The sequence below is a fragment of the Mustelus asterias genome, chromosome 3 (genome assembly GCF_964213995.1).
Source record: "Mustelus asterias chromosome 3, sMusAst1.hap1.1, whole genome shotgun sequence".
Classification (NCBI taxonomy): domain Eukaryota; kingdom Metazoa; phylum Chordata; class Chondrichthyes; order Carcharhiniformes; family Triakidae; genus Mustelus; species Mustelus asterias.
Window position 1 is genome coordinate 4432075 of NC_135803.1, and position 26168 is coordinate 4458242.

Below are 26168 nucleotides of genomic sequence, written 5' to 3' on the forward strand. Positions count from 1 at the left end.
TCAATAGAATATTTAAAAATTGGCATCGATCTTCATTCAAGTGAAAGAGAAGTGCACATCGGACAAATAAGGCAGCTTTCTCTTGGGGATATTTCTGTCATTGCCTATGGACATTTTAAGAGAACGGAACTTCATTTGTGTGCGTTTTGCTGAGACACTGGTTTCATAGAGAGGAAGGGTACATAAATGGGGAGGAAATAGGGGGAAACGGACTGAGTAAGGTCAGAAGGTATTTTTTAAATTTATGTTAGCGCATCATGATCGGGCCGGACTTGCAGGGCCGAAGGGCCTGCTCCTGTGTTGTACTTTTCTTTGTTCTCTTTGTTCTATAAAGGGATGTTCCACTGAGGGATCGACTTGCTGCTGAGATGTCGGTGAACCGACAGTGCAGAATGGAAGTGGAGGAATAACAAGATGAGAATAACACACGCTGTGCCAGATATTTGTCCGCCGTCTGGGATTTAAGTGTTCCGGGTTGTATACTTTGTCTACTTAGTCGTTGCATCATATTTAAACGAATGTTTCTTAATACATTATCTTAAGATGATTTATGAATTGTGTAATGCCTATTTAGGTATCTGTTGTCTCCGAACCCGTCGATTTTACAGTGTAGCTGGACGGCATGCACACTGACTGGGTCTGAATTGTCCACAGCCAGTTGGGATTGAAATACACACTGATTTGGACTTAGTGTCAACAGCGGCTCGAGACTGAAATACACAGAGATGAAAAGTGCCTCTGTAAAAACTCCCACTCTGAGCTGCTCCGTGCAATCCCTTGTAACGGACATTCACACCCACTCGGGAGCAAGATATTTAAATTTATTTGGGACTGACAGGACATATCTATTTGAATCTGAGTGATTAACGGCCACTTTGAACTAACCTACCCGCACCCGCTTGAGACTAATTCGCATTGGGACGAAGTTACGTCAGTCATTAGGAACACAAGTTCTAAAAGGCTTGAGAGGCTTGAACTCTGATCGAATGCTGTATCCAGTGCACCTTTCGACATTCTGAACAAATTGGTCCTCACTGCTCAAAAGTACTATTAAATAAAAATCACTGCAATTTCCTCTGATAATGAGAATAAGACAAATTGATATACCACTTAGTCCTGATTATTTGCACTGCATTGTCTAATTTAGCGCAAATTAAAAATGACATGTTGTCGGACATACCGGATAAAACCAACATGCATGTTAACGAAACAATCATGAGTTCCTTGACAATAAGTGACACCAACCGGAACAGAGGACCCCAGCATCATTCCTGTGCGTGCACCGATGCTGTCCCTTGGATAATACGCGGCAGTCGCTCAAACGCATCTCATTGCCGACACATTGGTAAATATCATTCCATATTGAACCATTTCCTTCTCCAAAGAATGCATTCCCTGGAGCTGATATCGCGGTTCCACAACCCAGTTGATTACAGACCACATTGGCGTCCTGTACATCCCAGTAGGTGTCGCAAACTGTACCCCAGGTATCACCTTGGAGGATCTCCACTCTCCCTGAGCAGCTGATATTACCATCAACAAGTCGAGGTCCCTTTTCACCTGGGTGCATAAGCAATGATATTTATTGAACTGGTTTATATTGAATTGAAAATTGTTTTGCATGTTTAACTTGAAAGTACACACAAAGGGAATCTTCGAAACACTTTAATTGCGCAAGGCGATGACGGAGAACCGCTAATATGTGAGTTACCTTGGCAAAGAAAAGTCCTAACATACTAATGACATCGCTATGACAACGATGCATTGCAGCGTTACCGAAAGGTCGATGGATGAACTCGGGAAATTGTTATTGGCATTCGCTGAGAGCTAAGATGAAATTGGACAGTGGCGGATGACAACAATATACTGAAGATTGGAAAATGTGAGTTAGGTGAAACGTATCAGCCGAAATGAAGCTTTGGACTTTTCCTAGCCCGAATGCTGTGAGAAAACGGAACACGAGATTAGCCAAATGAAGATAGATTAGAAATCCTTGAAACTACGTCAGTAGTAAGGAAGATTTGCGACAAACATTCCAGTGAAACAAGTCGCAGAACTGGTAAATAAGTCGAAATCCGCACGGACTAAGAAAGGTGTTGTGGAGTCTGGAGAAATTATTATGGACATTTTTAGGAGAATTCGGAAAAATGATATCGGAATCCGAGGGCAATTCGTCTCGCTAAGGCCTTGTGAGTCAATTTCATTTTCGGTTATCCATAATTTTATTGTTTGCCGATGCATCAAATGCGATTCTAAAGTTTATTGTAAATAAATTATTTAAAATAAATTAATTTAAATAAATTTAAATAAACGACTTACCTTCAAACAACCGCGCAACTTCAGACAAACCATTGTTCGCAGCGAACTACCCAGCCTTCAGGAGAACAGCGACCACGACGCCACAAAACCCTGTCACAGCAACCTCTGCAAGACTGCCGGATTATCGACATGGATGCCATCATCAAACGTGAGAACACAATCCACCTGGTACAAGTTATACACTCATGCGACTGGGCCAACGTTGTCTACCTCATACGCTGCACGAAAGGATGTCCCGTGGCATGGTACATTGGCGAAACCATGCAGAAGCTACAACAACGGATGAACGGACACCACTCGACAATCACCAGGCAGAAGTGTTCCCTTCCTGTCGGGGAACACTCCAATAGTCATGGGAATTCAGTCTCCGACCTTCGGGTAAACGTTCTCCAAGGCAGCCTTCAAGACACATGACAATGCAGAATCGCCGAGCAGAAACTGATAGCCATGTTCCGCACACTTGAGGACAGCGTCAACCGGGATCTTGGGTTCATGTCACACTACGTGTAACCCCAACCATGTGGCTTGGGCTTGCAAAATCCTATTAAATGCCCTGGCTTGAGACAATTCACACCTCTTTAACCTGTGCTTATCCCTCCCTCCACTCGCATTGTCTGTACCTGTAAAGACTTGATTACCTGTAAAGACTCGCATTCCAACCATTATCTTCTACCTGAGTCTTTGTCTATACATGCCCTGCTTGTGAACCCAACTCACTACTCACCTTCTTGACAGAAGCCAGAGGGTGCTTGTAGAGAGCTGTTTTTCAAACTGGAGGCCTGTGCCCAGCGGTGTGCCTCAGGAATCAGTGCTGGGTCCACTGTTATTTGTCATTTATATTAATGATTTGGATGAGAATATAGGAGGTATGGTTAGTAAGTTTGCAGATGACACTGAGATTGGTGGCATAGTGGACAGTGAAGAAGGTCATCTCCAATTGCAACGGGATCTTGATCAGTTGGGTCAGTGGGCTGACGAATGGCAGATGGAGTTTAATTTAGACAAATGCGAGGTGATGCATTTTGGTAGATTGAACCAGGGCAGGACTTACTCAGTTAATGGTAAGGCGTTGGGGAGAGTTACAGAACAAAGAGATCTAGGGGTACATATTCATAGCTCCTTGAAAGTGGAGTCACGGGTGGACAGAATGGTGAAGAAGGCATTCGGAATGTTTGGTTTCATCGGTCAGAACATTGAATACAGGAGTTGGCATGTCTTGTTGAAGTTGGACAAGACATTGGTAAGGCCACACTTGGAATACTGTGTGCAATTCTAGTCACCCTATTATAGAAAGGATACTATTAAACTAGAAAAAGTGCAGAAAAGATTTACTAGGATGCTACCGGGACTTGATGGATTGAGTTATAAGGAGAGGCTGGATAGACTGGAACTATTTTGTCTGGAGCACAGGAGGCTGAGAGGTGATCTTATTGAGGCCTATAAAATAATGAGGGGCATAGACAAGGTAGATAGTCAATATATTTTCCCAAAGGTAGGAGAGGCTAAAACTAGAGGGCATAGGTTTAAGGTGAGAGGGGAGAGATACAAAAGTGTCCAGAGGGGCAATTATTTCACACAGAAGGTGGTGAGTGTCTGGAGCAAGCTGCCAGAGGTAGTACTAGAGGCGGGTACAATCTTGTCTTTTAAAAAGCATTTAGACAGTTACATGGGTACGATGGGTATAGAGGGATAGGAGCCAATTGCGGGCAATTGGGTTTATCTTAGGGGTTTAAAAAAAAGGGCGGCATGGACAAGTTGGGCAGAAGGGCCTGTTTCCATACTGTAAACCTCTATGAATCCATGACTCCATGACCTGATAAAGGAACAGTGCTCCGAACACTCGTGATATCAAATAAACCTGTTGGACTTTAATCTGGTGTTGTGAGACTTCTTCAAGTTTATTCTTAAAGTGCTTCAATAAAAATGGTGAATAAACTAAATTGACACCAACAGTAAAAATAATATCCCAAGTCTAAGTGCATGTTGGTCCCCAAACTGTATAACGACAATGTTTCACGTATAAGCAATAGCAGTGCAGAAAAAGAAGGTATCTCTCGGAAAATTGCCCTGTTTTAAATTTATCGGTGCTCTATCAGGTGTTGGAAGGAATGAAACACTTACCGGAACAAATCACACTGACGTCATGGTTATGCGTGCAGTTGTGTCGATTTACTGGTGTGGTGGGGCACTCCCAGAGTTTGGTCTCGTTTCCACGGCATTCATAGGCATCTTGCCATATCGGATCACTGCCCTCGCCAAAGTGAGCCTCGCCGAGTACTGATATCACATCCCCACATTTTAGTGATGCGCAAACCACACGGGCATCCTGGAAATCCCAATGAGAATCACATACTGTGCCCCAGGTGGCTCCATACTCTATCTCCAACCTTCCAGAGCAGCCGTCCGCTCCGCCAATCAGTCGCGGCTGTCTGTGTCCTGTAGGTTGTAATGGATAATATAACATTTCCTTCATGATTTCCCCGAAAGGAAATTCAGATCGTCATTTTTTTCTTTAAGAGTTGGTTGTCTGAGAATTGTGTCTCAATTCTCAGACAAAAAAGGATGGTTTCATGGTCATCAGTAGTTTCTTAATTCCAGATTTTTAAAATTGAATTCAAATTCCACAATCTGCTGTGGCGGAATTCGAGCCCAGTTCACCAGAGCATTAACTGAGTTTCTGCATTAATAGTCCAGCGACAATAACACTAAGCCATCGCCTCCTCTTTAGTTTGTCATTAATACTTTGATATAAAAGTTGCCGAAACACCATTCAGAAAGTGCCTGGAGATGGAAAGGGAGATATTTCGCAGTACGCAAGTTAATTTCAATACAGTAAGAAGTCTCACAACACCATGTTAAATCCAACATGTTTATTTGGAATCACGAGTTTTCAGAGCGCTGCTCCTTCATCAGGTGAGTGGAGGAACGTCCCGTAATCTCGTGATTTCAGATAAACCTGTTGGACTTGAACCTGATGTTGTGAGGCTTCTTACCTGCCCACTCCTGTCCAACGTTGTATGCATTGACACAATACTGTGACCAGTTGTGGAAAGTAGTTCCATCACCAGTCAATTATAACTGAAGACTGTACTGTTGTAAATCAAATAAATCAGCACTTCATGTGCAAAACGTGCATTGTGCAGCAATCATATGTTCAGAATATTTTCATGAATATATTTTTGATGAGGTAACTGCCAGTAAATAGAATTTGTTTCAACAATTTATGTTTATATTGTAGGTATTAGAAGTAAGATATAAGTTTATGTTTAAGCCTATTGCGTTTCTGCACTTGTACGCTAAGAAATCTTTAGAACTCCAGTCAGCTTCATCTTAAACGTAAGTTCCTGCATGTCTATAACTTCATTTCATTTTAAACTATGCCTATGTGGCCACTTGGGTTTTACATGTGAAAGCAATCCACGGTAAAAAAAAGTTTGGGTTGCTTAGCAAAGAGAGGTCACAATGAACAGCAGAAGCATCTTTGAGTTCGGTTTGAAACAAGGTTCTGCAAGAAACAAAATGGGGTTCACAGATGCTGTCAGTACAGGAAGGAAAAACTATATGGGGCAGACAACAAGGCCAAGGAGCTAAGGGAACAGCAGAAACCAGAAATGAAAAGAGGCATCCCATGAAGACTAAATTAAAAGTGACAAAGAACAGGAATCTGAAACTGGAACTCTCCACTGAAGCTAAAGAAAGGGGCAGAGAGAAGCTCTTAGCTAAATGTGCGGGCCTAGTGAAGTTGGCTAGGTCCATGAAGCCTTGATGCTGTAAGTGAAGCAGTCATGCTCTGTTAATGTGGCAGAGTACCATGAGTTTGTGTGGAAGATTGAATACATATGTTCACCCAAGCCAGGTGACTAGTAGAAGGAAAGGCTGAAATACTGGACGTGGATCTTGGTGAATGATTCCAATCATGCAATTTGGAAGTGGAAAGTGCATACCCCAGTCTGAAAACTTCAGTTCCGGTGTGACCAGTTGACTCACAGCGTAACAAGCATCTGCGGGGGTGGTGGTGATTTTGTGTGAAATCCAAAGATGTCCATAGTCTATATACAGGGTTACCTTGACGTACTACCCTTGCCTCCACTCCCAGAGGAACAGTCTGGCACTGAACGCTCACTATTTCACTTTTAAAAAACTTCCAGACTTACCTGCAAGAAGCGACTACCCATCTACTCTAACCAGATCCTGATTAATGAGATTGAAATCGGACTTTCTCCAATTGAGGCACGTCATTTCTCGACTATCCGTATCCCTTTACATAATGACTTTGAAGCTCACAAGGTTACGGTCAAATGACGAAAATACTCGCCCACTGACATTTCGACCACTTGCCCAGTTTAATTTTCTAGAACTAGGTCTAGCACTTCCCGCTCCCTAACAGCGCTATATACGAATAGGAATAAAATCTCTCCTGGATGCACTTTAAAAATTCCACCCGTCACGATATCGCCAACAACGTGAGTACAGTAACATTCGATCATTTCAAACCAATGTGCCCCCTGCTGTAGCATGGTCAAGTATCATTATCATCAAATTTTATAATCGAATAAAGATAGGAAATTTACCTGAACAAACCACACCAGCTGCTTCCTTTTTAATGGAACAGTTGCGGTGAGTCAATTGCTTCTTTTCACATTTCCAGGGGTCATCCTCTGTGCCATTGCAAAGAAGTTCAACGTTCAGCATAGCATGGGCACCAACCCCAAACTGAGAATTCCCTGATGCAGATACAGCGTAGCCGCAGTTCAAGAATTTACAGAAAACATGAGCTTCATTCAAATCCCACTTTCGACCACAGAGAATACGCCAGGACTGGAAGCTACTGGCCTCAACTCTCCCAGCACATGGGCTACCGCCATCCTTCAGCGCTGTTTTTTGCCTGACTGTTGTGGAATAAAGTTCAGTTTCAGGTTATTCAACTTGGCTAGAAGACACCGATTTGAGAGACAACGAACGACCTGCTCAAACTGATCGACTCAGCAAACATTACGAAATCCCGCCCTCTATTAAGGCACATTTCCAGCACAAGAAGTTATCTCTATAAATAAGGGAAACATACCACATAGTAAACAAGATATGCTTGCCGAGTGCAATTACATTAACATAAGGAATAGTACTAGCTTGCATAGATTATAGAGAAGTACTGTCAATAAAGAACAGAAACTCCAGAACGGTGAGAAATATATTTTGGAAATATTGAATAGTTTACGAAGAATAGCTTAATGATTCAGTTCTAGATGTAGTTGGGTAGGATAAAGAAAACACAAGTAGAGAACAATAAGGCAAACAAATAATTATTTTAACAACATGAAACCAAACTTGCAGATAGTGAGGAACATTGTCAGAGGCTACAGAAGGATATAGATAGGCTGGAAATTTGGGCAAAGCAATGGCAGATGGAGCTCACGGGAGACTGCTGAGTAAAATAAGGGCCCATGGTATTCGAGGCAAGGTACTAACATGGATTGACGATTGGCTGTCAGACAGAAGGCAGAGAGTTGGGATAAAAGGTTCTTTCTCAGAATGGCAACCGGTGACAAGTGGTGTCCCGCAGGGTTCAGTGTTGGGGCCACAGCTGTTCTCTTTATATATTAACGATCTAGATGACGGGACTGGGAGCATTCTGGCCAAGTTTGCCGATGATACAAAGATAGGTGGAGGGGCAGGTAGTATTGAGGAGGTGGGGAGGCTGCAGAAAGATTTAGACAGTTTAGGAGAGTGGTCCAAGAAGTGGCTGATGAAATTCAACGTGGGCAAGTGCGAGGTCGTACACTTTGGAAAAAAGAATAGAGGCATGGACTATTTTCTAAACGGTGACAAAATTCATAATGCTAAAGTGCAAAGGGACTTGGGAGTCCTAGTCCAGGATTCTCTAAAGGTAAACTTGCAGGTTGAGTCCGTAATTAAGAAAGCAAATGTAATGTTGTCATTTATCTCAAGAGGCTTGGAATGCAAAAGCAGGGATGTACTTCTGAGGCTTTATAAAGCACTGGTTAGGCCCCATTTGGAGTACTGTGAGCAATTTTGGGCCCCACACCTCAGGAAGGACATACTGGCACTGGAGCGGGTCCAGCGGAGATTCACACGGATGATCCCAGGAATGGTAGGCCTGACATACGATGAACGTCTGAGGATCGTGGGATTATATTCATTGGAGTTTAGGAGGTTGAGGGGAGATCTGATAGAAACTTACAAGATAATGAACGGCTTAGATAGGATGGACGTAGGGAAGTTGTTTCCATTAACAGGGGAGACTAGGACGCGGGGGCACAGCCTTAGAATAAAAGGGAGTCACTTTAGAACAGAGATGAGGAGAAATTTCTTCAGCCAGAGAGTGGTGGGTCTGTGGAATTCATTGCCACAGAGGGCTGTGGAGGCCGAGACGTTGAGCGTCTTCAAGACAGAAATTGATAAATTCTTGATTTCTCGAGGAATTAAGGGCTATGGGGAGAGAGCGGGTAAATGGAGTTGAAATCAACCATGATTGAATGGTGGAGTGGACTCGATGGGCCGAATGGCCTTACTTCCGCTCCTATGTCTTATGGTCTTATGGTCTAATGCGAAGTGATGCATTTTGGTAGAACTAACGTAGGGGGGAGCTATACGATAAATGGCAGAACCATAAAGGATGTAGATACGCAGAGGGACCTGGGTGTGCAAGTCCACAGGTCCTTGACGGTGACGTCACAGGTGGAGAAGGTAGTGAAGAAGGCATATGGCATGCTTGCCTTTATAGGACGGGGCATAGAGTATAAAAGTTGGGGTCTCATGTTGCAGTTGTATAAAACGTTGTTTCGGCCGCATCTGGAATACTGTGCCCAGTTCTGGTCGCCACAGTACCAGAAGGACGTGGAGGCTTTAGAGAGAGTGCAGAGGAGGTTTACCAGGATGTTGCCTGGTATGGAGGGGCTTAGCTATGAGGAGAGGTTGGGTAAACTGGGGTTGTTCTCACTGGAAAGCCGGAGGATGAGGTGTGACCTAATAGAGGTGTATAAAATTATGAAAGGCATAGATAGAGTGAACGGTGGGAAGCTTTTTCCCAGGTCGGTGGTGACGTTCACGAGCGGTCATAGTTCAAAGTCGGGGGGGGGGGGGGCGGGGGGGCGGGGGAGGTTTAACACGGATATCAGAAGGACGTTCTTTACACAGAGGGTGGTGGGTGCCTGGAATGCGCTGCCGGGCAAGGTGGTGGAGGCGAACACACTGGGAACGTTTAAGACTTATCTAGATAGCCACATGAACGGAGTGGGAATGGAGGGATACAAAAGAATGGTCTAGTTTGGACCAGGGAGCGGCGCGGGCTTGGAGGGCCGAAGGGCCTGTTCCTGTGCTGTATTGTTCTTTGTTCTTTGTGCTTTGTTCAAAATGATTAAGCTTTATTTGGAGTAGCGTGGATGGGCAACATGACAGACCTTTTTGAAGTATTCATTCTAGCTTCAATTAGAGCTGTAAGCCGCTTGATTACTGCTCCAATGACATTGCCAGTATAAAAGCCCAGCGCTCCCACGACCACCACCATCCCACACCCAGCACTTAGCCCTTACTGCCCCCATTCCAAGAAAAAACGAGTGAGGGAAAGATAATTGCACATTTCCCCTTAATGATATTTTGCTGCATGTGTACAGTTCGATCATTTAGTTGATCATGACCAGAACAATGGTAGTTTGTATAATCTCAGAACGTTATCTGCACCTAACCCTGACTCATCGGAAATCTTTGCTCCCCTAAACATTTCGTATTGTCCTTTTTTTTTAAATTCAACATCTTAATTCTCTATCCCCACGCCAGTACACTAACGCATGCCTCATCAATATATCTTCAATGCTTCCGTCCTGCAACCTATGTCCCAAAATACTTCACATCCTTCGTGATTTCAAAAATAAATTGGAACCCATAGTGCTTACTCTCTTCTTACTTCATTGTCTTCTTATCCTCTCCAAATATCTCGCTCCTGAATAACTTCCCAATGCATATTCACCTTCTTCCCTCGTATTCTAACCTGCTCGTGCCCACCACATCATATGAATTACTGCTAAGACCATCGGTGATCACTTCTTGTATCACTTCCACATATGTCACCATCCTACATCCCAACACTACCTCCGTCCACTAATTCCAATTCAATTATAACATAATTTGCAAAGGTCCTACTTGTTAGCCATTGTCCTTTCGTTGTTTGCACAATATTTGCAGGCACTTGTTTCCTCATCAACAGCTTATCCTTTTATATTGATTACTTAACCCCCAGTAATGCCAATCCTTTCTTTCTTGCAATGACTCTTGCCACCTGGTATACCTTAATTACTACTCCCCAGAGTCTATGTGACGCAGGCTTGAAATAATACGGAGGATAACTACTTTCACCATCCAACTCGGCTGAATCACGTATAACACAGGCGAATTCTGTTCTCGTCTTCTAAAGGTGCTCACTATTCCAGAATAATACTGGAATCTGCATGCTACCCCAGGCATCTCGTCTCGAGAGCAATCTATCATCAAGAACATCGTTCGCCTGTTGGCTCCACCTGTATACACGGATCCCATGTCTTTATATTTGCCTCAGAACAACAACACCTGCCGAGCTGTGTTTAGAAATTTCCACCTCCCTCTCCTGAACTCGCATTTTTTCAGCTTTCCTCTGATCATCCTTCCAAGAGTTCAATTTGCCCACCTCCTTGTCTGTCAGTTGTATTCGCACTAAAATGTTGACACAACTTGCAGTCCTTGTTTACATGTTAACAATGTTGAAAACCGTTTTATCTGTCTCTATTGATGCTATTTGATTCTCGTTTAAACATGCCATAATCATCCCTTTCGTGAAAATCCAGCCCTTCATCCCCTGTCCTTACAAAACCAAAATGCAGTTTCCAAAGTCCCTTTCTTCTCCCAATTCCTTGAAACTTTTGTCATCTCCTATATGCACACGCATGTTCCGGTATTATAATTGGAACGTGGAAAATAAAGTAGTCCCCATCAATTCCCCCAACTATTCCAACAAAACAGGCCAAAGAAAGACATGCATGGCATCGGAACGAGACGGTGGCGTAGTGGCTTTGTCAATGGACTAGCAATCCCATGACCTAGGGTAATTTTCCTGGGATCTGACTTCGAGTGCAGACAGCACAATATAACTCTAAAAAACTAAATGTCTCATGTAGATTATTGTTTGTCATCAAAATGCATGTGGTTCACTAATGTCCTTTAAAGAGTAAATTAGCGTTTATTTCATGGTCTGGTCGACATGACTATAAACCCACAGCAATATGTTTGCCTATTAATTGAGCAAGCCACTCATTTCAAGAGCATTTTGGTCTACAAATGCTGGCCGAGAACCCCACAACGCAAGAATGAATTAGGAAAACTGTCAGTCTGTCAAAGGAAATTTTTTTCTGTTTGGGCTTCTTGATGAATCTACAACCTTTTACAAGTGTTACAAAACGTTTCTCGACTGCAACTCCTCAATTATTCCAAAAGGAAATAATGCTGAATAGATTCAACATGTCTGGCAGCATCTGTGGGGGAAAACATAGCTGACATTTCGAGTCCAAATTACCCTTCCGAAGAACTGTTTTGTATTTCCTCCTGGATCGGATATATGTGTTATTTGTACCTCTTTACATCAGTCACGTTTTCTAGATAGAAAATGCGATTCTTCAAAATCGTGGAGAGGACAAGGGAAAGGGAGATAAAGTAATAAGAGATGATGAAACACATACGGAAATACGAACTTGATCCTGTTCCGATTAAGATGAAAAGTGTGCAAACGTGACTCTAATTGCCTGCTCAGTCTTGTTGATAGGAAAGTAATCATATTAATTAATACATTTAACGGTAAGTTCTGAATTCTATTATCAAAGAGACAGAAACACAAATAGTGAGAGGTACGCAGGTACTAAATCATACAAAAACACACATCTAACATAGACAACCGTCTGATCATAGAGCACATAGAATCATTGGCGAGCATGGAGAGCCATGATGTCAAATTAGCTGTACACTCTATGGCACTTAGAATCAAAGAGGTATAGAGCAAGGAAGCAGACCTTTTATAGAACATAGGACATTGCAGCGCAGTACATGCCCTTCAGCCCTCGATGTTGCGCCGACCAGTGAAACCAATCTAAACCAATCTAAAGCCCCTCTAATCTACACTATTTGGCCCAAATCGCCCATGCCAACCAGGTTTCCCAAACTGAACGTGTCCTATTTGCCTATGTTCCTATCCATGTGCCTGTCCAAATGCCTTTTAAGTGTAATTGTACCTGCCTCAACCACCTACACCGGCAGCTCATTATATATACGCACCACCCTCTGTGTGAAAAAGTTGCTCTTTTTAAATCTTGCCCCTCTCACCGTAAATGTATGCCCTCTAGTTTTGGACTCCCCTACCCTGGGGCAACGACCTTGGCTATTAACCTTATCTATGTCCCTCATGATTTTATAAACCCCGGCAAGGTCATCCCTCATGCTCCAGATAAAAATGTCCCAGCCGATCCAGCCTCTCCTCTTAAATCAAACGTTCCAGTCCCGTAGAATCCTTGTAAATCATTTTTGCACCCATTTCCAATTTAATAACATCCTTCTGATAGCAGAGCGACCAGAAATGCATGCAGTAATCCAACTGTTGCCTTACCACTATCTTATAGAGTTGTAACATAACTTCGCAACTCCTGTACTCAATGCACTGACCGACGAACACAAGTGTGCCAAACGCCTTCTTCAGCGCTCTGTCCACCTATGACAAAATTTCAGTGAAATATATATATGCAACTCTAGGTCTCTCCGTTCGACAACACTCCCCAGGGCCCTAACATTCACTGTGTAAGTCCTGTCATGGTTCGTGTTACCAAAATGCAGCACCTCACATTTATCTGAATGATACTCCATCTGCCAAATCTCGGCCCACTGCCCAGTTGATAAAGATTCACTTGCAGTCTGAGACAACCTTCTTCACTGTGCACTACACCCCAACAATAGTTGTGTCATCTGCAACCTTACTAACCATGCCTCCTATAGTCTCATCCAAATCGTCTGTATAAATGACAAACATCAGTGGACCTAGCACAGATCCCTGTGGCACACCACTGATCACAGGCTTCCAATCTGATAAGCAACCTTTGACGTTCACCTCTTTCTCGTACTGACCAGCCAATTTTATACCCAATTGGCTAGCTCTTCTTGGACCCCATGTGAAATAACCTTCCTGTCCAGTCCACCATGCGGTACCGTGTCGAAGGCTTTGGTAAAGTCCATGTAGACAATGTCTACCACACTGCCATCATCTATTTTCTTGGTCACCCCTTCAAAAACTCTATAATTTCTGATCAAGTGGTCAGACGAGAGCAAGTTGAATTAATATGGCACTTTTATCGTAAGAAATGTCCTGAATGTTTCACAAAGACATTATAGACTAAAATAGCATATAAAGAACAAAGAACAAAGAAAAGTACAGCACAGGAATAGGCCCTTCGGCCCTCCAAGCCTGCAACGACCATGCTGCCGAACTTAACTAAAAACCCTTACCCTTCCGGGACCATATCCCTCTATTCCCATCTCATTCATGTACTTGTCAAGACGCCCCTTAAAAGTCAATACCGTATCCGCTTCCACTACCTCCCCCGGCAACGAGTTCCAGGCACCCACTACTCTCTGTGTAAAACATCTGCCTCGTACATCTCCTTTAAACCTTGCCCCTCGCACCTTAAACCTATGCCCCCTAGTAATCGACTCTTCCACCCTGGGAAAAAGCTTATGACTATCCACTCTGTCCATGCCGCTCATAATCTTGTAGACTTCTATCAGGTCTCCCCTCAACCTCCGTCCCTCCAGTGAGAACAAACCAAGTTTCCGCAACCTCGCCTCATAGCTAATGTCCTCCATACCAGGCAACATCCTGGTAAATCTTTTCTGTACCCTCTCCAAAGCCTCCACATCCATATGGTCAAGAAGGAAATATTAATAATGTTGCACAAACTGTAATTGTTCATGTCGAGTCTGAAAGCAGGAACGCACAGACATCTGGGCTCAAAGGAACAATTTCATGGTCAAGGCCGTGGAAGCTCATAAGTTATGGGTGACTGAACTCGTCAATTCTCAATAAACCAGCGTTAAAGACCTGCAGATGTCGTGAAGGAATTTTGCTTGGGAATGTTGCAACAATATGCTGTGTCCGGGCCATGAATAAAGTTAAAACAACAAGATTCAAAATGGTAAAGTGCAGGCATTTATGAAAGGAAATCAGTGTAATTAAGCTAGTTGGCAGAACATTCATGAAGATTTGAGGAAAATCTTTCCACGAAGAGGATCTTAAGAATCTTGAGCTCACTGTCTGAAACGGTCTTAGAGGGAGGACACTCAGAACATTCAAGCAGAATTCAGATGAGCACTTGAAACTTACAGTATGCAACGTTAACTATCAAGTGCTGGAATATTGGATTAGAATAGACAGGTGCTTGATGGCTGGCGCAGACCGGATATTACACAGAGCCCCTTTCTGTGCTGTATGACTCTACGACTCAGAGTTCGGTGATAACGTAGAGGTGTGAACATTTGATCTTAGTGTTTGGTGCAATTGTGTCGTCAGAAGTACTTCGGTGAAATATGAAATCGAATTTGTTAACAGTCCGTGCTTCAGCCTTAGAAAATGGTCTGGGGACCAACTGGACTCTATGGCAAAAGAGTGATTTTCATCTGGTAGAGGCAGAAAACAATAGCTCTATTCTCCTCAATGTTCCATTGAAAATAACTTATGTTCATTCACCTCCGTGTTTCTCCATGCAATTTCATAAGTTACAGACAGAGGAGCGATTGAGAGAGGTGGCGTTCACGTGAAGTTGGACAGCTTCGTCCTAGGTGCGGAAGCTAATGTGTAGGTTTAGGATAATGCCATTAAACAGAATCATGTGGACTATAATTCAAGGCAGCATCATTTAAACGGCCTCCCTTTCTATTCCTTGCGTTATTAACCGGGAATGGAATGCGCTCCCGATGACATGATCCGACTAAAGTACATAATACAAAATGTTCAACAATAACTAATAAGGAGAAATACCTTTACAAAATAAGCCCAGCAGTTCCCCTGTTTCGCAGTTCTTCCCGTCCGCAGTGCTGAATGGACACTGCCACAATGACGACTCAGTTCCATTGCACCGAAATTTATCCATCAAAATAGGCCCAGTATCTTGTGATATTGATGTGGTAATTGTTGTGTGATAAGCAGTGCAACCAATTTGTCTGCAGACGACATCTCCAGTAGTTGAATCCCACAGACTACTACAGACGGAGCCCCACTGACCTCTGTAATATATCTTCAGTTGCCCTATACATGGCGCCTCCCGGCCCACCAGTCGCACGTCTCTCAACTCTGTTAAACATTTGAAGGGAAACAGCAATTTTCTGATTAAACACAACTTTAGTGTTAAATGTTAAAGCAGTTTGTAATGATTCAAAAACGATCACCTCAGATCATCCTGGACATATTTACGTAAATGTTGAAAACGTTTACCTTTGTCATTCACTCCATCAACTGTATAACTTTGACTGGAAGGCTGCACAGAGGATCGCGCTGCTGTCACTAAAACACAAAAAGATGGATGATATAGATTCTGAAATTCTAAGAACAAAGATTGGTTACTATTATTAAAAGAGCACTGAACATGAACGCGCCCAGGTCGACAGGTATTTGATTAATTCTGCATACTTCCCAGAGTCCCTGAATCCACATTACACTTGTGTGAAGAATATAATTGAAGATTAATACTGCTTAAGATGGTATTCTGTCCAACGAGTCAGCGTCATCTCTTTGGATGATTAATGTAGCCAGATCCACGCGTCTGCTCCCTCTGCCCATTTTTGCCCCAAATATTTAACAGACCTCAAAGCCAACTTTGAACATAACGCAGGTGCAACTAATCAAAAGCATTTGACTGACTGAACATTGGCCCTAAGGCGCCTTTCCTCTGGGTCTCGAAAGTTGCGAAGGACTTGGCGCTCACAAAATTTCACAAATGTCATGAACAGAAAATATTTCCATGCATCACACCAACGTCAGAAACAACGTCCATTTCGCTTCAAGAAACGTCCCTGGTATGTTAGGTTGAGAAAACAAGGTTCAGTTGGCTCGATGGAGGGTTACAAGTTAGCAATAAATGAGCTGAAAAAGGGGCTTAGGAGAGCTAAGAGGGGGCATGAAAAGTCCTTGGCGGGTCGGATCAAGGGAAACCCCAAAGCATTTTACTCTTATGTGAGGAATAAAAGAATGACGAGGGTGAGGTTGGGTCCGGTCAAGGACGGCGGTGGGAATTTGTGCATGGAGTCAGAAGAGATAGGAGAGGTGCTGACTGAATTCTTTTCTTCGGTGTTCACCAAGGAGAGGGGCCATGTTTTTGAGGAAGAGAGGGTGTCACAGGCCGATAGACTGGAGGAAGTAGATATTCGGAGGGAAGATGTACTAGCAATTTTGAATAAACTGAAGGTTGATAAGTCCCCTGGGCCTGATGAAATATACCCTAGGATTCTTTGGGAGGCAAGGGATGAGATAGCAGAGCCTGTGGCATTGATCTTTGTGTCCTCACTGTCCACGTGGGTGGTGCCAGAGGACTGGAGAATGGCGAATGTTGTTCCTCAAAGAACAAAGAACAATACAGCACAGGAACAGGCCCTTCGGCCCTCCATGCCCACGCCGCTCCTTGGTCGAAACTAGACCACCCTTTTGTATCCCTCCATTCCCACTCCGTTCATATGGCTGTCTAGATAAGTCTTAAACGTTCCCAGTGTGTCCGCCTCCACCACCTTGCCTGGCAGCGCATTCCAGGCCCCCACCACCCTCTGTGTAAAATATGTCCGTCTGATATCTGTGTTAAACCTCCCCCCCTTCACCTTGAACCTATGGCCCCTCGTGAACGTCACCACCGACCTGGGGAAAAGCTTCCCACCGTGCACCCTATCAATGCCTTTCATAATTTTATACACCTCTATTAAGTCTCCCCTCATCCTCCGTCTTTCCAGGGAGAACAACCCCAGTTTACCCAATCTCTCCTCATAACTAAGCCCCTCCATACCAGGTAACATCCTGGTAAACCTCCTCTGTACTCTCTCCAAAGCCTCCACGTCCTTCTGGTAGTGTGGCGACCAGAACTGGACGCAGTACTCCAAATGCGGCCGAACCAACGTTCTATACATCTGCAACATCAGACCCCAACTTTTATACTCTATGCCCCGTCCTATAAAGGCAAGCATGCCATATGCCTTCTTCACCACCTTCTCCACCTGTGACGTCACTTTCAAGGATCTGTGGACTTGCACACCCAGGTCCCTCTGCGTATCTACACCCTTTATGGTTCTGCCATTTATCGTATAGCTCCTCCCTACATTACATCTACCAAAATGCATCACTTCGCATTCATCAGGATTGAACTCCATCTGCCATTTCTTTGCCCAAATTTCCAGCCTACCTATATCCTTCTGTAGCTTCTGACAATGCGCCTCACTATCTGCAAGTCCTGCCAATTTTGTGTCGTCCGCAAACTTACTGATCACCCCAGTTACACCTTCTTCCAGATCATTTATATAAATCACAAACAGCAGAGGTCCCAATACAGAGCCCTGCGGAACACCACTAGTCACAGGCCTCCAACCGGAAAAAGACCCTTCCACTACCACCATCTGTCTTATGTGACCAAGCCAGTTCTCCACCCATCTAGCCACCTCCCCCTTTATCCCATGAGATCCAACCTTTTTCACCACCCTACCATGAGGGACTTTGTCAAACGCTTTACTAAAGTCCATATAGACGACATCCATAGCCCTTCCCTCGTCAACCATTTTGGTCACTTCTTCAAAAACCTCCACCAGGTTAGTGAGGCATGACCTCCCTCTCACAAAACCATGCTGACTATCGTTAATGAGTTTATTCGTTTCTAAATGCGCATACATCCTATCTCTAAGAATCTTCTCCAACAACTTCCCCACCACGGACGTCAAGCTCACCGGCCTATAATTACCCGGGTTATCCTTCCTACCCTTTTTAAATAACGGGACCACATTAGCTATCCTCCAATCCTCTGGGACCTCACCTGCGTCCAGTGACGAGACAAAGATTTGCGTCAGAGGCCCAGCGATTTCATCTCTCGTCTCCCTGAGCAGCCTTGGATAGATTCCATCAGGGCCTGGGGATTTGTCAGTCCTTAAATTCTCTAACAAACCTAACACTTCCTCCTTTGTAATGGAGATTTTCTCCAACGGGTCAACATTCCCCTCCGAGACACTCCCAGTCAACACATCCCTCTCCTTTGTGAATACCGACGCAAAGTATTCATTTAGGATCTCCCCTACTTCTTTGGGCTCCAAGCATAATTCCCCACTTTTGTCCCTGAGAAGTCCGATTTTTTCCCTGACAACCCTTTTGTTCCTAACGTATGAATAAAGTGCCTTGGGATTCTCCTTAATCCTGTCTGCCAAGAACGTTTCGTGACCCCTTTTTGCTCTTCTAATTCCCCGTTTGAGTTCTTTCCTACTTTCTTTGTACTCCTCCAGAGCTCCCTCCGTTTTTAGCTGCCTGGACCTACCATACGCCTCTCTTTTCTTTTTGACCAGTCCCTCAATTTCCCTGGTTATCCACGGTTCTCGAATCCTACCCTTCCTATCCTTCTTTTTAACAGGCACATGCCTGTCCTGTAGCCCTAACAACTGTTCCTTAAAAGACTCCCACATGCCAGATGTGGATTTACCCTCAAACAGCCTCTCCCAATCAAGAGCTGCCAATTTCTGCCTAATCCCACTAAAGTTAGCCTTCCCCCAATCCAACACCTTACCCTTGGGACACCACTCATCCTTTTCCATCACTATCCTAAAGCTAACATAATTGTGGTCACTATTTGCCACATGTTCCCCTACCGAAACTTTGAAGACCTGACCGGGCTCATTCCCCAGTACATTCCCTCTGTTTAAGAAAGGGAATAGAAATGACCCTGGTAATTATAGGCCGGTTAGTCTTACTTCAGTGATCGGTAAGTTGATGGAAAAGGTCCTTAGGGATAGGATTTACGACTATTTAGAAAGATGCAGCTTAATCCGGGATAGTCAGCACGGATTCGTGAAGGGCAAGTCTTGCCTCACAAATTTGATTGAATTTTTTGAGGAGGTAACTAACTGTGTTGATGAAGGAAGTGCAGTTGATGTCATATACATGGATTTTAGTAAGGCGTTTGATAAAGTCCCGCATGGTCGGCTTATGAAGAAAGTAAGGATGTGTGGGATAGAGGGAAGTTTGGCCAATTGGATAGGTAACTGGCTATCTAACAGAAGACAGAGGGTGGTGGTGGATGGAAAATTTTCAGACGGGAAACCGGTTACCAGCGGAGTGCCATATGGATCAGTGCTTGGTCCTCTGCTATTTGTAATTTTTATAAATGACTTGGAGGAGGGGGCTGAAGGGTGGATCAGTAAATTTGCTGATGACACCAAAATTGGAGGAGTAGTGGATGAGGTGGAGGGCTGTTGTAGGCTGCAAAGAGATATGGATAGCATGCAGAGCTGGGCTGAAAAATGGCAAATGGATTTCAACCCTGATAAATGTGAGGTGATTCATTTTGGTTGGACAAATTTGAATGTGGATTACAGGGTCAAAGGTAGGGTTCTGAAGACTGTGGAGGAACAGAGAGATCTTGGGGTCCATATCCACAGATCTCTAATGGTTGCCACTCAAGTGGATAGAGCCGTGAAGAAGGCCTATAGTGTGTTAGCTTTTATTAACAGGGGGTTGGAGTTTAAGAGCCGTGGGGTTATGCTGCAACTGTACAGGACCTTGGTGAGACCACATTTGGAATATTGTGTGCAGTTCTGGTCACCTCACTATAAGAAGGATGTGGAAGCGCTGGAAAGAGTGCAGAGGAGATTTACCGGGATGCTGCCTGGTTTGGAGGGTAGGTCTTATGAGGAAAGGTTGATGGAGCTCGGTCTGTTCTCTCTGGAGCGGAGGAGGCTGAGGGGAGACTTAATAGAAGTTTATAAAATGATGAAGGGGATAGATAGAGTGAACGTTCAAAGACTATTTCCTCGGTTGGATGGGGATATAACAAGGCGGCATAACTATAGGGTTCGTGGTGGGAGATACAGGACGGATATCAGAGGTAGGTTCTTTACGCAGAGAGTGGTTGGGGTGTGGAATGGACTGCCTGCAGTGATAGTGGAGTCAGACACTTTAGGAACATTTAAGCGGTTATTGGATAGGCACATAGAGCACACCAGGTTGATAGGGAGTGGGATAGCTTGATCTTGGTTTCAGATAAAGCTCGGCACAACATCGTGGGCCGAAGGGCCTGTTCTGTGCTGTACTGTTCTATGTTCTATGTTCTACGTCTCTTCCTTGTCGTCAGTTCAAGCTGATTAATAATTTGCTTGTAGTCACTTCATTTTAAGCGTTCGGCTTAAACAACGGAAAACCCAAAGCATGCTTCATAATTTCATAATTATCCTCATAATATTTCCACATGAATTAAAACTTTGACAACCTATATATTTGTGGTCCCTTCTGCACCCATTTAATGGACATTAATGTGTTCCCAGCCATTAGATCCCCAGGTCCGTAAACAAAGCCATGATGGGAATTGCACAGTGCCGGTCACTTTAAAATATATCCACTTTGGATTTTCACTCTTTGAGACGCTCAAATTCCACGACAAAATTATTGATCCAATTAGAGAGATTTTAAGTGTCCTCGTCTATTGTCTGTTTTAAGTCACATTCAATTATCTTATCGAGCAAAGGGTAAACAAATGATGAGAATTCCCAACCGAATCAGATTCGGCCTGACACCCTTATTTCGCTAAATTGCATTAAATTAAAAGATAGAGTATTTATTCACGGCCATGCCAGCATTTAGCATCCGCTTTAATTTCGCTTTAAATTGTGGCAAACGTACGAATTAGAATTTGGAGTAGTCCACTCGGCCTCTCTCGTCTACTCTGCCATTCATAGAGTTATTGAGGGTTAGAGAATGGAAACAGGCCCTTCGGCCCAACTTCTCCCTGCCGCCAAGTTTTTATCATTAAGCTAGTCCCAATTGCCCGCGTTTGGCCCCTATCCTTCGATACCAATCTTACCCATGTAACTGGCTAAATGCTTTTTAAAAGACAAAATTGTACCCATCTCTACTACTACCTCTGGCAGTTAGTTGCAGGCACTCAGCACCCGCTGTGAAAAAATGCTCCTCTGGACCCTTTTGTATCTGTCCCCTTTCACCTTAAGCCGATGTCTTCCAGTTTTAAGCTGGGAATAGGTATTGACTATCTACATTATCTATGTCCCTCATTATTTTATGGATCACAATAAGATCACCCCTAAAACCCCTGCGCTCCCGGGAAAAAAGTCCCAGTCTATCCAGCCTCTCCATATTACCCAAACCATCAAGACCCGGTAGCATTCTAGTACATCTTTTCTACACTCTTTCGACTTTAATAATATCATTTTGATATTAGAGTGACCAGAGCGATACACTGTATTCCAGGTGTGGCCTTACCAATGTCTTGTCCAACTTCAACAAGACTTCCCAACACCTGCAATCAATGTTCTGACAAATGATACAAAGCATGCCTGATGCCTTCTTCATCTTACTGACCACCCTTGATTCCACTTTCAGGGAGCTATGAACCTGTATCCCGAGATCTCTTTGTTCTCTAACTCTCCTCAATGCCCTACTATTAACTGAGTAATCTTCAGTAAGAGAAGTGTGATCCTATTTGGCTTTGTCAAAGGCAGATCGTGCCTTACGAGCCTGGTGGAGTTCTTCGAAAATGTGACTAAACACATTGACGAAGGGAAAGCGGTAGATGTGGTTTATATGGATTCTGGCAAGGTGTTCGATAAGGTCACCCATGCGAGGCTTCTCGAAAAAGTGAGAGGGCATGGGATCCAAGGGGCTGCTGCCCTGTGGATCCAGAACTGGCTTGCCCAAAGGAGGCAGAGAGTGGGTATAGATGGGTCTTTTTCTAAATGGAGGTCGGTCACCAGTGGTGTGCCCCAGGGATCTGTTCTGGGACCCTTGCTGTTTGTCATTTTCATAAATGACCTGGATGAGGAAGTGGAGGGATGGGTCCGTAAGTTCGCCGATGACACGAAGGTTGGTGGTGTTGTGGATAGTCTGGAGGGATGCCAGAAGTTACAGAGGGACATAGATAGGATGCAAGGCTGGGCGGAGAAGTGGCAGATGGACTTCAACCCAGATAAATGCGTAGTGGTCCATTTTGGCAGGTCAAATGGGATGAAGGAGTACAATATAAAAGGAAAGACTCTTAGTACTGTCGAGGATCAGAAGGACCTTGGGGTCCGGGTCCATAGGACTCTAAAATCGGCCCCGCAGGTGGAGGAGGTGGTTAAGAAGGCGTATGGTATGCTGGCCTTTATCAATCGAGGGATTGAGTTTAGGAGTCCGGGGATAATGATGCAGCTATATAAGACCCTCGTCAGACCCCACTTGGAGTACTGTGCTCAGTTCTGGTCGCCTCATTACAGGAAGGATGTGGAAAAGATTAAAAGGGTGCAGAGGAGATTTACAAGGATGTTGCCTGGATTGAGTGGCATGCCTTATGAGGATAGGCTGAGGGAGATCGGTCTTTTCTCCTTGGAGAGACGTAGGATGAGAGGAGACCTAATAGAGGTATAGAAGATGATGAGAGGCATAGATCGGGTGGACTCTCAGAGGCTTTTTCCCAGGGTGGAAATGGCTGCTACAAGAGGACACAGGTTTAAGGTGCTGGGGGGTAGGTACAGGGGAAATGTTAGGGGGACGTTTTTCACACAGAGTGTGGTGGGTGAGTGGAATCGGCTGCCGTCAGTGGTGGTGGAGGCAAACTCAATCGGGTCTTTTAAAAGACTCCTCGATGAGTACATGGGACTTAATAGGATGGAGGGTTATAGGTCGGCCTAAAAGGTAGGGATATGTTCGGCACAACTTGTGGGGCCGAAGGGCCTGTTTTGTGCTGTAGTTGTTCTATGTTTCTATGTTTCTATTGTGACCTGCAGCCCATCCGCCGGCTACCATGTCGCCCCATTATTTATCAGGAATCTATCCAACTTTGTTTTAAGATTATTCCAGGATTATGTTTTCACTTCCTTTTCAGGAAGCCACACTCTAAGATAGAAAAAAATATCTCCTCATCTCTTTTTAAAAGGAATGTCCCACTAACGTTTCAACCATAGTCCCGAGTTCTTGATTCTCCCACGTTCGGAAACATCCTCTTTACATGCAGCATGTAAAATCCCACAGGGATTTTAAATATTTCAATCAAATCACCTGTTACTTTTATGATGCAGTAAGAAGTCTCACAACACCAGGTTAAAGTCTAACAGGTTTATTTGGTAGCAAAAGCCAGGAGCGTTCGCTGCTCCTTCATCAGGTGAGTGGGATTTCAGTTCACAAACAGGGCAATAAAGACACAAACTCAATTTACAAAATAATGGTTGGAATGCGAGTCTTTACAGGTACTCAAGTCTTAAGGGTACAGACAATATGAGTGGAGAGAGGGTTAAGCACAGGTTAAAGAGATGTGTATTGTCTCCAGCCGGGACAGTTCGTGAGATTTTGCAAGCCCAGGCAAGTCATAGGGGTTACAGATAGTGTGGCATGAACCCAAGATCCCGGTTGAGACCGTCCTCATGTGTGCGGAACTTGGCTATCAGTCTCTGCTTAGTGACTCTGCGCTGCCGTGTGTCGTGAAGGCCGCCTTGGAGAATGCTTCCTACAGAAACACAGCACACATGGAGAAGTTGAACCAGGAGCACTCCTCGTCACAATGGATGTCTTGGCACTCTACACCAGCATCCCCCACGACGATGACATTGCTGCAACTGCCTCAGTACTCACCGCCGACAACAGTCAATCTCCAGATGCAATTTTACAACTCATCCGCTTCATCCTGGACCACAATGTCTTCACCATCAACAACCAGTTCTTCATCCAGACACACGGAGCAGCCATGGGGACCAAATTCGCACCTCAATATGCCAACATCTTCATGCACAGGTTCGAACAAGACCCCTTCACCGCACAGGACCTTCAACCGATGCTGTACATTAGATACATTGATGACATATTCTTCCTTTGGACTCATAGTGAACAATCACTGAAGCAACAATGTGATGACATCAACAAGTTCTATCCCACCATCAGACTCACCATGGACTACTCTCAGGAATCGGATGCATTCTTGGACACACGCATTTCCATCAAGGACGGTCACCTCAGCACCTCACTGTACCGCAAGCCCACGGATAACCTCACGATGCTCCACTTCTCCAGCTTCCATTCTAAACACGTTAAACAAGCCATACACAGGATCTTCTCAGATGAGGAGGATCGCAGCAGACACCTCCAGACGCTGAAAGATGCCCTCACAAGAACAGGATATGGCGCTCGACTCATTAATCGACAGTTCTGACACGCCACAGCGAAAAACCGCACCGACCTCCTCAGAAGACAAACATGGACACGGCGGACAGAGTACCCTTCATCGTCCAGGACCTCCCCGGAGTGGAGAAACTGCGACATCTTCTCCGGAGCTTTCAACATGTCATTGATGAAGACGGACATCTCACCAAGGCTATCCCCACACCGCACTTCTTGCCTTCAAACAACCGCACAACCTCAAACAGACCATTGTCCGCAGCAAACTACCCAGCCTTCAGGAGAACAGTGACCACGACACCACACAACCTTCCACAGCAACCTCTGCAAGACGTGCCGGATCATCGACACAGATGCCATCATCTCACGTGAGAACACTGTCTACCAGGTACACGGTACATACACTTGCAACTCGGCCAACATTGCCTACCTGATACGCTGCAGGAAAGGATGTCCCGAGGTATGGTACATTGGGGAGACCATGCAGACGCTACGACAATGGATGAATGAACACCACTCGACAATCGCCAGGCAAGAGTGTTCTCTTCCTGTTGGGGAACACTTCAGTGGTCACGGGCATTCGGCCTCTGATCTTCGGGTAAGTGTTCTCCAAGGCGGCCTTCACGACACACGACAGCGCAGAGTCACTGAGCAGAGACTGATAGCCAATTTCCGCACACATGAGGACGGCCTCAACCGGGATATTGGATTTATGTCACACTATCTGTAACCCCCACGACTTGCCTGGGCTTGCAAAATCTCACTAATTGTCTCGGCTGGAGACAATACACATCTCTTTAACCTGTGTTTAACCCTCTCTCCACTCACATTGTATGTACCTTTAAGACTTGGTTACCTGTAAAGACTCGCATTCCAACCATTATTTTGTCAATTGAGTTTGTGTCTTTATTGCCCTGTTTGTGAACTGAAATCCCACTCACCTGACGAAGGAGCAGCGAGCGCTCCTAAAGCTAGTTGCTTTTGCTTTGGCTGCCAAATAAATCTGTTGGACTTTAACCTGGTGTTGTGAGACTTCTTACTGTGTTTACCCCAGTCCAACGCCGGCATCTCCACATCATGACTTTTATAATGTCCAGTGGATACAAGCCTAGCCGGTGCAGTCTTTTCCTCGTAAGACAGGATACAAATTTCTGGTATTATTCCCGTAACCTTTCTCTGAACTGCCTCACGCGGACCATTCCTTTAAAAAGGATAACAATATACCGTTATATGCACCACTGCAGATGTGGTCTCACCAGTATCCTGTACAACTGAAGAATAATCTCATTACTTTTATGTCTGCTTGCCCTCACATTAAATGATAATATTCTATTAGCTCGCCTGTCAAGTGTCAACATGGAAGTCGGCTAACTGAGATTCCCAGTAGTTGGTAGCTGAAGTTTAATTAACGTTAAACTGTAATGGACAGTAAGGGCTCCAAAAT

General features: G+C 44.4%; 1 protein-coding gene across 1 annotated transcript in view; it reads right to left on the bottom strand.

The window, feature by feature from the left end:
- Window positions 1–26168, bottom strand: part of LOC144485317 (scavenger receptor cysteine-rich domain-containing protein DMBT1-like) — a 118091-nt gene that overhangs the window by 20400 nt on the left and 71523 nt on the right. Inside the window, exons 3-8 of the mRNA XM_078203521.1 lie at window positions 15830–15898; window positions 15377–15688; window positions 10900–11022; window positions 6891–7208; window positions 4441–4755; window positions 1246–1560 (exon numbers count right to left, since the gene is read on the bottom strand). Of these exons, the coding sequence (XP_078059647.1) occupies window positions 1246–1560; window positions 4441–4755; window positions 6891–7208; window positions 10900–11022; window positions 15377–15688; window positions 15830–15898 (1452 nt within the window). The remainder of the gene's footprint in view (window positions 1–1245; window positions 1561–4440; window positions 4756–6890; window positions 7209–10899; window positions 11023–15376; window positions 15689–15829; window positions 15899–26168) is intronic.